The sequence below is a fragment of the Elephas maximus genome, chromosome 25 (assembly GCF_024166365.1).
Source record: "Elephas maximus indicus isolate mEleMax1 chromosome 25, mEleMax1 primary haplotype, whole genome shotgun sequence".
Classification (NCBI taxonomy): Eukaryota; Metazoa; Chordata; class Mammalia; order Proboscidea; family Elephantidae; genus Elephas; species Elephas maximus.
The window spans coordinates 31,259,392-31,274,617 of NC_064843.1; the positions used below are offsets into that span (position 1 = coordinate 31,259,392).

Genomic DNA, 15,226 nt, shown 5'->3' on the forward strand with positions numbered 1-15,226 from the left:
TTACCCCTCGAGAGAAAAATGAACTCTTCCTCATAGCTAACGGATAGAAAAATCTCAAGGAAGGCCCCTGATTGGCCAGGCTGGGTCACATGCCCAATTCTGGACCAATCACTATGACTAAAGAAATGGGTACCAGGATTGGCCACACCTATGGTCAGAGGATGGAGGCTACAAAATGGTTCTTAGGCCTATCAGTACTTCCTGAGTTGCTCACTGCCTGCCAGGGGCACGGCATATCAGGAGCAAAAGGTACGGTGGGGATCGTGTGTGTCAGTTCAGAAGTAGAAAGAAAGTGAATGTGGTGGCTGAAAGTTCAGGCTGAGAAGTCACAACTGGAGATGGTTGGAACCAGAAGGAAACCGATTATTCACTTAACGTGCTTAGTACAGTGCCTGGCATATACAAATAGCTCACAACAGAGTAATTGTTAATGTAGGAGAAGAAGCTTCTCATTGAAGCATTTGTAGCCAACTGCCACATTTCCACAAGGATGTGATTTCATGCAGCTCCTTCCCCATCCTTATTTTTTCTCCCTGATTAGTTAACCACCCACTTCCTTTATTTGGCCATTGAAACCACATCCAACGTCCCTTTCCTCATTTCTCCCAGAGACAACATTCGCAACTCTTCCACTTCTTTATTTTTCTTGTTGTAGTTATAGGTGAGTTTGTGTCACCTTCAAGCAGGGAGGAGTGGTGTGGAGATTAACAGTATGGCCCCAGTATGGTCAAATTTGGGCTCCATCACTGTGAACTTGGGGACACCATGTCACCTCCCTAAGCTTCAGTTTCCTTATGTGTAAAATGGAAATTCTAATAACGTAGTATTTGTCTTACCCGTTGCCATTGATTCCAACTCATAGCAACTCTATAGGACAGAGTGGAACTGCCTTATAGGGTTTCCAAGGAGTAACTGGTGGATTCGAACTGCTGACCTTTTGGTTAGAAGCTGTAGCCCTTAACCACTGTGCCACCAGGGCCCCATTTGCCTTACAGCAATGATACATATAACTTAGCACAGAACCTGGCACATAGTAAGTGCTCAGTAGCTGTGGGCTATTATTGCTCCACTTCCTCATGTCTCCCTCTGAAATAAGGACAATGCTAGCCTCAGTCTGCCTTTCTAACCACCAGCACCCAGAGGCAGCCACTCTCAAATGAAATCTAGAGGAACTTGGATCAGCCTTTAGACTCCAAATATGGAGCCTAAGCACAAGTCCTCCTTTTGCCACTTATAAGCACTGTGGCTATGTGCCAATTACTGCACCTCTCTGACCCTCAGTTTCCTCACCTGTGAAGTAAGAATAATAATGCCTGAGCTGCCTGCACCATTGAGTTGCTGTGAGATTCAAACAAGATGATTATAACTGCCATCTCTCTGGTGCTCTGCTGTTTGCAAAATACCACTCGGCTGTTATGTCACATTCAATGAGATGGTGAGGAAAAGCATATTGTGAAGCACAGAGGGCTGAATGAATGGGTGAAATAACTCCACAAACCTATGACGGATTATAGATATGAATGTTCTCTGAAGCAGTCAGGTCTACAGTGTGACTGATGCTACCTAATTTATCAATTTGGGGTACAATATATGGTAAGGTCTCTATTATTTCTCCAATTAATAATTCCAGGAAACGCCTGCTTAATTAGCAGGAAGTTCAGTGTCATTCTCTGAAGTCCTCCCACACACACATCCAAATAGTATAAGATTGTTTGGGACTTCCTCAATGCACAAAAGTCAGATCTTTTTCCAAAAGCCAGGTAGAAAGAGATCTATTGTCTGTCCATTGGAACTGTTGTTTCTGTTGTTTCCACATGGTGTCACTGTTGAACACTGGTCCTGCATAGCCCTGCTGAAAGGCTCAACTAAGAGGGATCATTCCTGTCAAGGTCTGCTCCAAGATGACTTGCTGTGTTTACCTATGCATAGAATTGCTGGCAGCTTCTCCTGCTGTAAAAAAAAAAAAAAATTCTGCCTCACCTGCCATGTTGTTACCCACTAATGGGTGATAGATGCATAGATAGATGGATGGATGGATGGATGGAAGGACAGATAGACAGACAGACAGACAGATAGATAGATATTCAGGCTCAGAATAGCAGAATCTTTTTCAAGAGCATGCAGAAAGTTAGTGGTGGGGTCAGATTTCCTGATTTCTCATTCAGGATTGTTTCTACGTCTTTATTGTAAACCCTCTCCTTAAAAATTAGAGAGTGATATAAAAGCAATAAGTGTCCTTTTTTTAAAAAATTGAAAATCTCCACAATTATTCAAAGGGTAAATATTGTCAAAGAGAGAGGGAATCAATATTTATTGAACACTTATTAAACATCTACTATATGCCAGGCATTCATGGAATATTTTACATGCATATTGTCTCTTCTAATTCTCATACCAACCCCATAATAAAATAGGTATTACTCTTATTTACAGATAGTTCACTATCTGTTCCCTACTGAAGTTCAATGCAGGTAAGTAATTTGCACAAATTAGTGATTCGGGCCTCTGAATCCGTGTCTCTCTGGCTTTAAAGTGGGGAGATACGGCTTGAGCTGGATTGAGAGAAGTTTAAAAGCGGAGGAGAAAGCAGCGTGAGCCAAGAAAGGAGATCATTATGGAAAAGATGCTTGCTAACTAGTCATGGACAGGACTAGGGTGAGGCAAGAGAGGCATCTAGGGTGCAAAATTTAAAGAGTTCCTCACTTGCAGGGTTTTGCAAGTGCAAGATCAGCGCTTAGACAACCCTGAGAATAGGGGTCTCCTTAAATGTGGCTCCCTTGCCTCACCCTAGTTCCTGTTTTATTCTAGATTCCATTTTGGAGATGGGAGGAAGCAGACCCATGGGTGGGGTCTTTCAGGGCCAGATTCTCTGATGCCAGCCCCTTCTCTCTGCAGGCCCCCTACTCACACCGCCTTTTCCTGCATGAGGGCTGGCCACTCTGTCTGCGGAATGAGGTTGTGGTCCACCTGGCACCCCTCAATCCCCTCTTATTGCGCCAGGGTGACTTCTACCTCCAAGCTGAACCCCAGGAGGAGCAGTCCGTCTGCATCGTGATCAAGTGCCTTTCCTTGGACCTCCGCACAGTGGACAAGAAACCTATTCCTGAGTCATCCTACCCTATACTTTTCACCCAAGAATGGCTGGAGGCCATCAATAGCGACTTTGAGGGAAGTCCCCTACACAGCTGCCTGGTAGCTTCAGAAAATGGGATTTCCCTCATGCCTTGGACCAAGATAACCAGGCCAGAGTTTGTGGATGACAAACCCCAAGCAGTGAATGTCCTCTCCCCACTCTGGGGGTCCCTTCAATTAGAGGCACTCAATTTGAGCAGCCCCCAAGAGCTGCACCAGGCCAGGTCCCCAGGCAGCCAGGAGTTTCTTGCCCAGAGTTTGGCCAAGGGTATGGGCAGAACTAATGGGAACAAGTATCCAGGACTCATCAAAGTGGAGCAAGCCAGGTCTGGAGAGGTGGCCTTCAAGATAGATGATGTAGTCCTAGAGGGAGACTATGTAGCTCTTCTGGACTTTTCCCAAGAGAGCAGTGGAGGGTCTCCTAGTAGAGAGGCAGAGACTTCCAGTGAGTGTTCTTATGGGGCACTGGAGGAGCTATCCCAAACCAAGGAAACCCCTCTTTCTCAAAGGAAGCTGCCTCCCTCAGGGGCCAATGGGGGATCTTTCTTGGAAAAATGGACATGTGCGAAGTCAGCAGGCTCAAAGGAGGAACCCTGCATTTTGGGCTTGAGGAGAAAGGTCAACCATGAAGCTCCCATTCCTGACTCAGAACGTCCCCCTCAAGAACCCTACCTCGAAGTCCTGGAGAACCCACTGGACTGTGCCTCTGGCCTCAGGGCAGGTGTCTCAGAAGAGCCAGCTGGCTCCAGAAGCCAGGGATCTCTGGGAAACCCAGAGAATATGTCCCAGCTCAGGCCAGGACCAAGACAAGCTTCCTCTCCCCGCCTGTCCCCTGTTTCTGCTCCAGCCCGTGAAACAAAAATGGAGGATAGGACCACACAGGGACATGGGAGACTGCCCAAGCATATGACCAGCCCTAGCCGAAGCGCCTCCTCTTCGGGGTCCCCCACTCCTGGACCCAAGTTCTCATTCTTGAAAGGGCAGAGGCTATCTCCTACATCTCCTGAGAGAGTCTCGCTCCAGCACGACCGGCCCTGGAAAGTCCTGTGCTCTCTCTACTCTCCCAAATCCAACCGAGCCAAGCCATTGGGGAAAGGTAAGGCACTCACTCCCTTGGCTGAACAAGGAAACTATTCTCCTGGATGTGATCTGGTTACAAGGTGGTTCTGGTTATAAGGGACAGACACCCACCTAGGTCAGCTTTATTTAGGGGTTTAGTGCATGGGGTGGCATGTTAAGGGGATTGAAGTCTCCTGGGTCTGGAATTTAGCAAGTCTCTGTGATTTTGTCAAGACTGCCTTTAGTCACTGCCTTTGGTCACTACCCAGCTTTGTCATGTATGACTGTGTGACCTTGATCAAGTACCTAACCTCTCTTAGTCCAGGTTTCTCTACCTGCGAAATAGGGATCTTATCTACCTCACAAAGTCGTTTTCAAAGAGATACCAGAAGAGCTTAGCACAATGCCTGGCACACAGTAGGAGATCAATAGTTATCAACTATTATTATTATTCAGAGGATGAAAGAGAAAACATTTTCCCATTGAAAACTCAATCTTTTGCTAACAGTTTTCTTTGTTGTTGTTTTCGCTCAGCTGAAACAACCCAGACCAAAACATCTTGCCTGGCCACTGACTCAGACCCACTGACTGGTGCAAAGGGTGGTTTCCCAGAAGCTTCTGTGCGCCTTCCAGAAAGAGGCCCCACCCTGGACGAGGCACCCCTAGGGCCTGAGCCCAGGATTGGGGCTCTGAGTGTCGAGATCTGCCACTCCAGGATAGCATGCCTGCCAGGTCCTGGGGGATTATAGGGGAAGGTGGAGGGAGAGTGGAGGGGTAGGGAGGGGGGTGAATGGGGGTTATCTGAGCATTCTCAGATGCTGGTGGGTGCAGAGGAGGCAGAGAAAGCCCTGGAGGCCTGGGTTCTGGATCAAGAGTCCCTCAGCCTTAGTTCCCTCATCTGTCCAAGGAAGAAGTTGGATTAAATAAAAGCTATATCTAGGTATCCATCCATCCATCCAGAATTTGGTGAGGCAGCCAAGGTGTGTGTCTTAGGTCAGCTTCCCTAGAAGCAGAGCCTACAAAATGGATTCTTGGGAAAATTATTTATTCAGGGAGTGCTCTCAGGAGAAAGGTGTGAGGGCAGCCAGACAGGACAGGGAAGGAGCTGAGCAAGGAGCTGCTCTCAGCTGAAGGCCTTCTTCACCCTGATCCCACAAAGAGCTCTGGAGTATGAATGACACCACAGAGTTGGCTCCACCTTAAGGCACAGACGCCAGCCTTTGTGTCTGTCAGCTGTTACCTGAGGACTGATCCTACAGTTTCCTTGCTTTTTCCAGTTTCTAGTGACCACCTGCATTCCTTGGCTTGTAGTATCTTTCTGCATCTTCAAAGCCAGCAATGTTGCATCTCTCTGACCCTCCTTCCACCTTGACATCTTTGTCCGACTGGCCAAAGCCTGGAAAAGTTCTCCGTTCAGGGGGTCACTGTGAGTCAGAATCTACTCGACTGGATGGCAACTGGGGTTTTTTGGCCTATTAAGGAGTCATGTGATCAGATTGAGCCCACCTGGGTAATCCAAAAGACTCTCCCCATCTGCAGATTCCCTTCTCCCGGGTAAGGTAACATGGTCACAGGTTCTGGGGTCTAGGGTGTGGACATGTGTGGGGCCATTTCTCTGCCTACCTTAGGCACAAAAGCCTTCAGAGAGGGCTTCTGGGACTTTTCACTGAAAACCTCTAAGGCAGGAGACAGTGAACTGGGCCCCAGGGTTGAGACCTCACTGTGAGCTCATGGTTGCTCTATAACATACCTTTGAAATATTTTCTTGTCTTTAAAATGTATTCCATCTAGGAATAGATTCATAATTGTTTCAATATGAAAATGCTTCAATTTGCTTGCCAGCTAAATTACCATTTCCCCCCAAATTGGGAGTGAATATAAAGTCACAGGAAGATGCAAAAAGTTTTTCTGTGGTTTTGGGTGCCCCCCACCCACCACCTTCCAACTTGCTGTCCCCACTTCCATCTGAGACTCCTAACCCAATTTGAACAGCACAGCTTCAAGCCAGGGGTCTGAAGTGCTAATGATGATATTTCTGGCACCCACTGTTGGGTGAGGATGGCATTTGAGGCAGAGGGATCACCCAGCTAATGGCAAATCAGGGGCAGTTGCCAGTCACTCTAGTGGACTCAACCAGCATTTATGTCCTCAGCCAGCACCGCTGACCTTTCAGTTAGCAGCTGAGTGCTTAACCATTGCTCCAGGGCACCTCTCTCTCTCTCTTTCCCTTCTTCCCTCTCTCCCCACCTCTCTCCCTCTCTCTCTTTCTTTCTCTCTGTCTGTATATAAACCCAGTGCCGTTGAGTCGATTCTGACTCTTAGTGACCCTATTAGGACAGAGTAGAACCGCCCCTTAGAGTTTCCAAGGAGCACCTGGCGGATTCAAACTGCCAACCCTTTGGTTAGCAGCCATAGCACTTAACCACTGTGCCACCAGGGTTTCCCTGTCTACATATAGAAATAAGAAATAGACACACATAAATCCCCGAATGGTGCAGTTAACACACTCAATTGTTAATCAAAAGGCTGGAGGCTCAAGTCTACCCAGAGGCATCTCGGAAGAAAGGCCCGGCAACCTACTTCTGAAAAATCAGTCATAGAAAACACTATGACGCATGGTTCTACTCTGATACACATGGGGTTGCCCCCGCATGCGTGTGACACACACAGTTATAAACTAAAGATTTTTAAAAATTATGTCAAATTTTAAAACCTATGTGAAAGGAAGAATCTTCCAGGTAGCTTGACCCCTGTGTAAGGCTGTGCTTATGAAGATGGTCAAGTTTGTCTGAGTGTTCATGGGCTGTGAAGGGCCTTGCACACTGAAGAGGGTTGTGCCCATGTGGGGTGGATGGTGGTTGTTGCAGGGCAGCCCGGGGGGAGGTGGCTCTGGGTGACTCCGAGCCCGGGATGCAGGACAGGCCAGTTCCCGGAGGCCTGGGCTTCTTTCTCCCTGCTGATGCCCCCACCCCCGCCCAGGCAGACAGGCTATGCTGACTCCTTGTGCCTCAGTCTCACGGCCCCTGTGGGGAGTGTGGGGCACCCAGCCCAGATTTCTGGGAACAGGAAACAGCCTGTGGAGAATCCATGGCTGAAAGACTGCAAGAATAAATAGTGAGCTGGCGACCACGGGGCTGTACACTCCCACGGCGTGAGCTGAGGATAGAGGCCATGACTGTAACAACTGCTGTTTGTTGAGTCCTTGCTGTGTGTTAAGTGCTTCTCAGAGCTGTCCCATTTAATCCTCAGAATAACCTAATAAGCTCAGTATTTTTATTCACCTTATTTGACAGATGAGGAAACTGAGGCTCAGAGATGCACTGACTTGCCCAAGGGCACACAGCGAGTCAGTACAGATCCAGGACTTGAACCCCTGTCTATGTGGCCCCGAAAGTCATTCCATGAGCTTTGCCTCTCAGGATGCCTGGTACAAAGGATCCAGAGGAAGGAGAGGCGACCTCTGCATGGAGGAAGGGTTCAGGAAAGACTTCTCTGAGGGAGTGGTCTTAAAGGATGAATAAGAGTTCAGAGTTCCCAGGAGGAGAAGGAGAGAAAGGGCATTCCAGGCAAGGGACAGTATGAGCAACGGCCTGGAGACCACAGAGCAGATTCACATAGAGAATTCTGCAAAGTTCTCACGGAGCGTGTGTGTCCTCTCTCCTCCAGGTGGTCGTGACAGGTCAGGGCGCCCCCTGCTTCTGGTGTCAACCTATGAGGGGACCTGGGAGGCGCCGTGGTGCTCAGCCTCAGAGGTCACCAAGTTGCTCTCCTACCTGTGCACTGTCCCCAGGTAAGGGGCTGGGCCACCCTGGCAACTCCACCCCTACCTCAACCCTATCAGCCCAGAGTCCTGGACCAGGCACCGAGTGGAATGACACCATGTCCTTCCATCCAGTCGTCTGCTCACAGAGCCACCCCGAGGCCAGGTGCTGGGAACACAGTGGGGAAAGGGACATTTGTCGGGGATTCCCAGGCAGGTGAGGGCAAGGAGGACGAACAGTTGGCAAGAAGCAAACCAAGGACCAGCAGTTTTCAGGAGTGTTCTTGTGGTACAGAAAACAGAGGAACGTTGTAGATCAGTGGTTCTCAAACTCAAGTATTAGAATCACCAGGAAGGTGTGTTAAAACAGGGCTGGACCACACCCCCAGGCTTTCTGATTCAGTAGGTCTGGGGTGGGGGCCTGAGGGCCTGAGAATTTGCATTGGTAACAAGTCTCCAAAGGAGCTGTGGTAGCGCAGAGGCTAAGCACTAGGCTGCTAACCAAACAGTGGGCAGTTGGAACCCACTAACCGCTCCAAGGGAGGAAGATGTGGCAATCTGCTTCTGTAAAGATTACAAAAAAAAAAAAAAATTGCCTTGGAGTCAATTCTGACTCTTAGCAACCCCACAAGACAGAGTAGAACTCCCCTATAAGGTTTCAGAGGCTGTAATCTTTATGGGAGCAGAGTTTTTCCCAGAGTGGCTGGTGGGTCCAAACTGCCGACCCTTTGGTTAGCAGCCAAACGCATAACCACCACACCACCGGGGCTTTCCATAAAGATTACAGCCTTGGGAACCCCATGGGGCAGCTGTAGTCTATTCTATAGGGTCACTATGAGTGGGAATCAACTCGACAGCAACAGGTAACGAGTAACAAGTTTCCAGGTGATGCTGTTGCCTCTGGTCTGGGATGGACACTTTGAGAACCACTGTTTTAGAGTAAGAAGGATAGGATGGCTAATCTCAGTTGGGAAATCAGGGAAGTCTTCCCTGAGGAGGTGAAAATTGAGCTGGTATCTGAATTAAAAATGTTTGTTGAATAAATGAAGGAAAGAATGAATGAGTGAATGAATAAGTGAGTGGAGAAGTGAGTGATGAGTGACCTATACTGATTTCTAACACCCTCTGCCTCCACCATCACCAGCACCCCTACCCCGACCACCCACACTTAATGTTGGACTGGCTGAGGGAGAGGCACCATCCTTGTGTCTGAGTCCCAGCCCCAGCAAGGGCAGTCTCAGAGGAGGCATTTGCTCGGGGTGGTGGCTATAGTCTCCAACCCAACCTAGAGGCTGTGCTGCTAGGGGTAGGGGTGAAGGGTCCGACGAAACCCTTTGGAAGCTTCCACATGTACCCCACCTTCCACCAGCCCCACGGGAGCCATCACTGCCACCTGCTGGCCACTGAGATTTCTCTCCCTCCTATGCAAGGTATCTTAGCCATCTAGTGCTGCTATAACAGAAATATCACGAGTGGATGGCTTTAACAAAAAAGTTTATTCTCTCTCACAGTCCAGTAGGCTAGAAGTCTGAATTCAGGCTCCAAGGGAAGGCTTTCTCTCTGTGTCCGCTCTGCAGGAAGGTCAGTCTTCCCTTGGTCTGGGAGCATCTCAGCGCAGGAACCTCAGGTCCAAAGGAAGTGCTCTGCTCCTGACGCTGCTTTCTTGGTGGTATGAGGTCCCCTGTCTCTCTGCTCACTTCTCTCTTTCATATATCAAAAGAGATTGGCTTAAAACACTATCTACTCTTGCAGACCTCAACTGCCACTAATCCATTCCATCACATCATAGTGATAGGATTTACAACACATAGGGAAATCACATCAGATCACAAATTGGTAGACAATCATACAATCATATGAGGGAATCATGACCTAGCCAAGCTGACAGCTATTTTGGGGGGAAACAATTCAATCCATGACACAAGGTGAGTGGCTTTTCTGGGCTGATGGGGGCATGGGGCCCTCTTTTCTGAACTGAGAAGTGGTCAGAGTGGTAGACAGAGCCCTGGAATTCCACCAACTTGCTATGAGACCTTGGGGGCAGTCACTTTCCTTCTCTGAGGCACACCTGAAAAAAGGGATGGCTTCATAGGAGGGCTCTGCGGACTCAGTGGGGTCACAAGTGTGTGTGTGGTGGGGGGTGATGCGAGGAGTGTGCAATGCCTTGTAAACCATGGAGTGCAATGTACATGAGGCTCTTGTGTGCTGGGCTTGTTTTTCCAGTCATGCTTTGAACAAACATTGCTTGGCACCTGCTCTGGGCCCAGCTTCATGCTGGTTGATGCCCGGGATCCAGAGAGACATGTGGGACCCTGCCTTCCAGGCTGGTGATGGAGATGGATCCAGAAACAAATCAGTATTCCAGCAGAGGCAGCCAGGAGTGGAACATCAAGTCAAAGACCTCCTCCCACTGTCTGCCACTTCACCTCTCTGTGCCTCAGTTTCCCCTTCTAGGACAATAATAACAATAGGCACTTAGATCCCTCTTACATAAATGAGGAATCCCTGGGTGACACCGATGGCTAAGCGCCCAGCTACTAACTGAAAGGTTGGCGGTTCAAATCTACCCAGAGTCACCTCGGAAGAAAGGCTGGTAGTCTAATTCCAAAAGATCACAGGCATTGAAAATCCTATGGCGCACAGTTCTACTCTGAAAGACACGGGGTACTTTTGAGTCAGAATCGACTCAACAACAACTGGTTTGGTTTTGGGTTTTATACAAATGAATTCAGTCTGTCCTCACCACAGCCCTTGGGTGAGGTGGGACCAGCAAGGCGGGTACCTTGATTGTCCTCATTTTACAAATGGGGAAGTTGACTCTCAGAGAGATGAAATAATTTGCTCAGATCACCAGATACTAATGGCAATGCCACAGCTTCACCATCACCACCCCTCCCCGCCCTCTCTGGGCCGCTTCTGGTTTTGTCTATGACATGGTGATTAGAAGGCTTGAAGGCAGTTGGGGGTTATTTTCCAAACCTACCTGATCATCAGAATGGCCAAAGGCACTTGTGACCACACAGACTTCCCCGGCCCCACCCCAGACCTGCTGGCCAGATATCCAGGGGAAGGGGTGGGGGTCAGGGAGATGGCATTTAAGTAGTTCTAAAAAAAAAAAAATAATAACTGGGCCAATTTGAGACTTCTTAACGTAATCACGGAAAACGGCCCAAGTGAGCTCAGTGCGCTGTGGCTGAGGTGTTTTGGCTGCAGGAAGGGTGTTCTGGCCGCAAGTAGCAGAAATTCCAATTCAAAATGTTTTAGCTGGTAAGGAAATTTATATCCTGTATCTCTGCCTCAAGGAGCCCTGGTGGCACAGAGGCTAAGCACTCGGCCGCTAACCAAAAGGTCTGCAGTTCGAATCCACCAGCAGCTCTGTGAGAGAAAAGACCTGAAAATCTGCTCCCGTAAAGATCATAGCATAGGAAACCCTATGGGGCAGCTCCGCTCTGTTCTGTAAGGGTCGCTATCAGTCGCAATCGACTCTACCACACACAGCAACATCTCTGCCCTACATCTTTATAAGAACTTTTTAAAGGAGACAATACGTTTCCCATAAGTCTCCCAGCAAACTTCCCTTCACATCTTATTGGCCAGAACCATGTCACATGACCACATCTAACCCAATCGTTGACCAGCGGATTTAGGCCACCACTGTTAGCCTCAACCAATTAGAAACCAGCTCCCAGGGGACGTGGCTATATTGAAGGGGTTAAGTTCTTAGACAAAATAAATGCTCTGCCCACTTTGTGTGAATGAATGCCAGGTGACCCACCCACCGCAACAGGGACAGGTGGCTATAGTTTATGCTTACTACGGCTGTAAGTTGCTGTGCAAGGTACTATGGAAACCAAGGATAGAGCTGTGGACTCTGCCTGGAGAAGAATCATGGAGGGCTTCCTGAAAGGGGCGGGCACTGGAACTTGGTCTTGCAAGATGAAGAGTTCACCAATAAATCAAGGTTCTCTGGCAGCCAGTCTCCTTCACTTTCTCCTAAGCCCTTGCCCTGGAGAGCCCCAGTCCACCCAACAAGACTGCCAATTCTGTTTGCCACCCACAGGTCTGAAGCTAAAACCAAGGGGCTGACGGTTGTGATTGATGCCAGGAAACAGCCCCCACACCCAAGTCTGGTCAGTGCTCTGCAGGCCACCCAGGTGAGTAGGGCAGGGTAGGGGGAAGCTTCAACCTAACAAATCTTAAGGGCCACAGGGGTCTCCTGACATTCATGAGACCAGGGGCTCAGAGCTGGAACCAGGATCCCCAGAAACCTGGTCAATACCTAGCTGGAACTCTTAGCTGCAGCTAACAGAAAACTGAGTCCAAACAGACTTAAAGACAAAGGGGGTTCATTGGTTCAGGTAACTGGACAGCCCAAGATTAAACTAGATTCAGGTATGGCTTGATCCAGAGGCTCAAATATTGTCACCAGACCCTGGTTCCTCTCTCTCCATTTCTGGCCCTGTTCCCGTAGGAGGTTGCTATTCTCAGCTAGACCCCTACTTGGTGCCAGTGTGGCCAGCAGAAGTTCCAGGTTTAAGTCTAGCAGGAAAGAGTGTGAGATTCTTTTCCCAGAGGAACCAGCAAAAGTTTCTTGTGTCTCATTCACTGTGATTTCTATCCTTCAATCGATCCCTGTGGCCCAGGGAATGCAACATACTCATTGGCTTGACTTAGGTCACATGAACCTCAGGAACTGAGAATGGGGGAGGCCAGAGATTCCTACAAAGCTATTATGGGCAGCAGAGTCAATGGAGGGTTGGCATATGCTTGCCTGGTGGCCTGACCTCCTCACTTTATGGATGGAGGAACTGAGGTGCAGGGGGAGGAAGCTTGCAACATAGCTTGGACCCACTGCTCTCTTGCCTTCAATGATTCACCCTCCAAACATGTCACTCAAAGGGCCCAGCCATGGAGAACCCCACTCTGCCCCTTTGGCCCATTTGCCTGTTTCTTAGAAGGAAAGGAGGAGGAAATCAAGGGGTTGGGAGGCTCAGTGAAGGCTTGGTCAGAGCAACTCAGAAATGGTTCTCCCTGGCAGGTGTTGGTCCCAGCCTCCATCCAGGCTCTGCTCTTCCTGGGGGAGAAGGAGGCTGCTGTCCAGCTGGAGACATTACCTGGCGTCCAGGTGAGGTGTGGGATGAAGGGCAACATCCACAGCTGAGGAGAGGGGTTATTGGGCTTGAGCTGAGGGGGATGGAGAATTTCAGAATTCATGAGCTAAAAGAGGCCTTCAAATAATCAAGTAGGAGTCAATAAATGCAAGGCCTGGGTCAACCACAGAATGATTTCTCCCTGACAGTCCTCATCAACTCCTTCCTGGTGGGCATTCCCATGAAACTGAGAGTTACACATGGCATGAAGCCTATTTCGCAAGATTCATCTGGTCAAGTGCCCCCACTCCCTTTCTTTTCAGTTGGGGAAACTGAAGCCCAAGGCCACACAGCAAGCTAGAGGCCTTTTCCACACTGCGCGCCCTGCTTTTCCTGTATTTCTCTCCCTAATTAATACAGATGCTGAGTAGATTCCGAACTTTGCAGGCAAGAGCCCTGCAGCTGCCATTAATTGGTGCCATACACCACAGTAATGGCATGGGCACCCGGCCCTCTGCCCTGCATCGGGAGCTGATTTAAAAGGTCTCCTTCCTTTGGTTAGTAAAGAGGCACATGGTGAGCTAGAGATGTGCTTCTCAAACTTTAATGTGCCTACCAGTCACGTTGGGGAGCTCATTACAGTGCAAGTTCTGAATAGGGCCTGGGATTCTGCATTTCTAACAGGCTCTAGGCTCTCGGTGATGCTGACGCTGCAGGTCCATGGATCACATTTGGAGTAGCAGGGATTGAAAAACCCACAGATTCCACTCAATCTCAAGCTTGGGTACTGGAGCTGTTCTCAGCATGAATCTCAAACTTCACTGCCTTCAAGAGGCAGTCACTCAGTCTGTGTCTCAGGGGATGCTGTTAGGATTTAGTGACCTCTCCTATCAGCCCCAAGAGACAGCACTTTGGTGGGTCACCAGAGGACAGCACAAGAATTGCAAAGAGGTTTCATCACAAGGGCCAGCTTCAATCAACTTGGATTACCTGGAGAGCTGTTCTGAGTAAGAGCCCAGCTCAGAGGGAACAAGTGCTGTAATTGATTAATGATGTCTGCCTTGGGTACAGGCCAGGAGAGCAGCAGTATGAGTGCTGTTTATTTGACATTCCTTAACCAGGGTCTGGCTCTGAATTTTTATTTGTCAGGGCTTCCAGAAAAGCTAGGTTGCCCAGAAACCAACTCTTAAAGCTAAGGGCTGGCCTCAGCTGTGGGGTGAAACGGTGCTAGGGCAGGGATCTAGGCAGGACCTTCTAAATGTCTGTCCTCACACTGAGTCTCCAAGCTCTCCTGACTCACCTCTTCTGTCTGCAGGTGGAGGTGTTTACCTCACTGAAGGCCCTCAGCCACCATGTGGACCCCAGCCAGCTGCCCACAGCCCTTGGAGGCCCCTTCCCCTACTGCCACAGCGAGTGGGTGCAGTTTTTCCAGGTGTCTATCATTGTTTTCTGGGTATCATCACAGCCTTTAACCCCTGACGCTTACCCCTTCTCTTTCTCCCTTCACTATCCTGCCCTGTGGACCCACTGACTCTGTTGAGTTCAAAACCAAACAGTCATTCAACAAACATTTATAATGAGGATTCAGAGTAGAGTGACTAAGAGCTCAGGTTCTGAGGCCAGACTGCCCAGGTTCCAATCTCAGGTCTGCTGTGTGACCATGGGCAAGTTACTTTCTCTGAGCCCTGGTTTCCTCATCTGCACAATGAGGTAATACTAGTACCTCCTTATGGGGTTGCTGTGAGGATTAATTGAGTTAATGCGGGTAAAGAGTTTAGCAGTGTCTGGCACATGCATGCTAAGAGCTGTGTTGATGTTAATGGAAAATAAATTTCCAGGCATCTGCTCTGTGGACTCACACAACTCAGGGAGCTCAGGGTCTGGTGGGAGGTATGTTCCCTCCTGGATGAGGGAGGAAATAAGGAAACTGCCAGCTCAGAGCTCCTTCCCTGCGTGATCTCCATCCCTCCTCCCTGCAGCCCTGCGAGGGGGCATTTCATGCTCAGTTTAATACCCAAGGACAGACAGGATGGGGGTGACTTGCACAATAGCTCGCGGAGGATTACAGGCTTAAACCAGGCTGAGCCCAGTGTCCATCTGCCCCCCCAGGACTGTTTCTACACCAGGGGTGCCCAACCTCAGCACTATGCACATTCTGGGCCAGATGAGTCTTTTGTGTGGGAGG

General features: G+C 49.1%; 1 protein-coding gene across 2 annotated transcripts in view; it reads left to right on the forward strand.

The window, feature by feature from the left end:
• KIAA1755 (KIAA1755 ortholog) overlaps window positions 1–15,226 on the forward strand; it is a 42,122-nt gene that overhangs the window by 10,793 nt on the left and 16,103 nt on the right. For both annotated transcript variants that reach the window (XM_049869727.1, XM_049869728.1), the window contains 6 exons: window positions 2,896–4,228; window positions 4,726–4,923; window positions 7,858–7,981; window positions 12,012–12,105; window positions 12,990–13,076; window positions 14,357–14,473. In XM_049869727.1, the coding sequence (XP_049725684.1) occupies window positions 2,896–4,228; window positions 4,726–4,923; window positions 7,858–7,981; window positions 12,012–12,105; window positions 12,990–13,076; window positions 14,357–14,473 (1,953 nt within the window). The remainder of the gene's footprint in view (window positions 1–2,895; window positions 4,229–4,725; window positions 4,924–7,857; window positions 7,982–12,011; window positions 12,106–12,989; window positions 13,077–14,356; window positions 14,474–15,226) is intronic.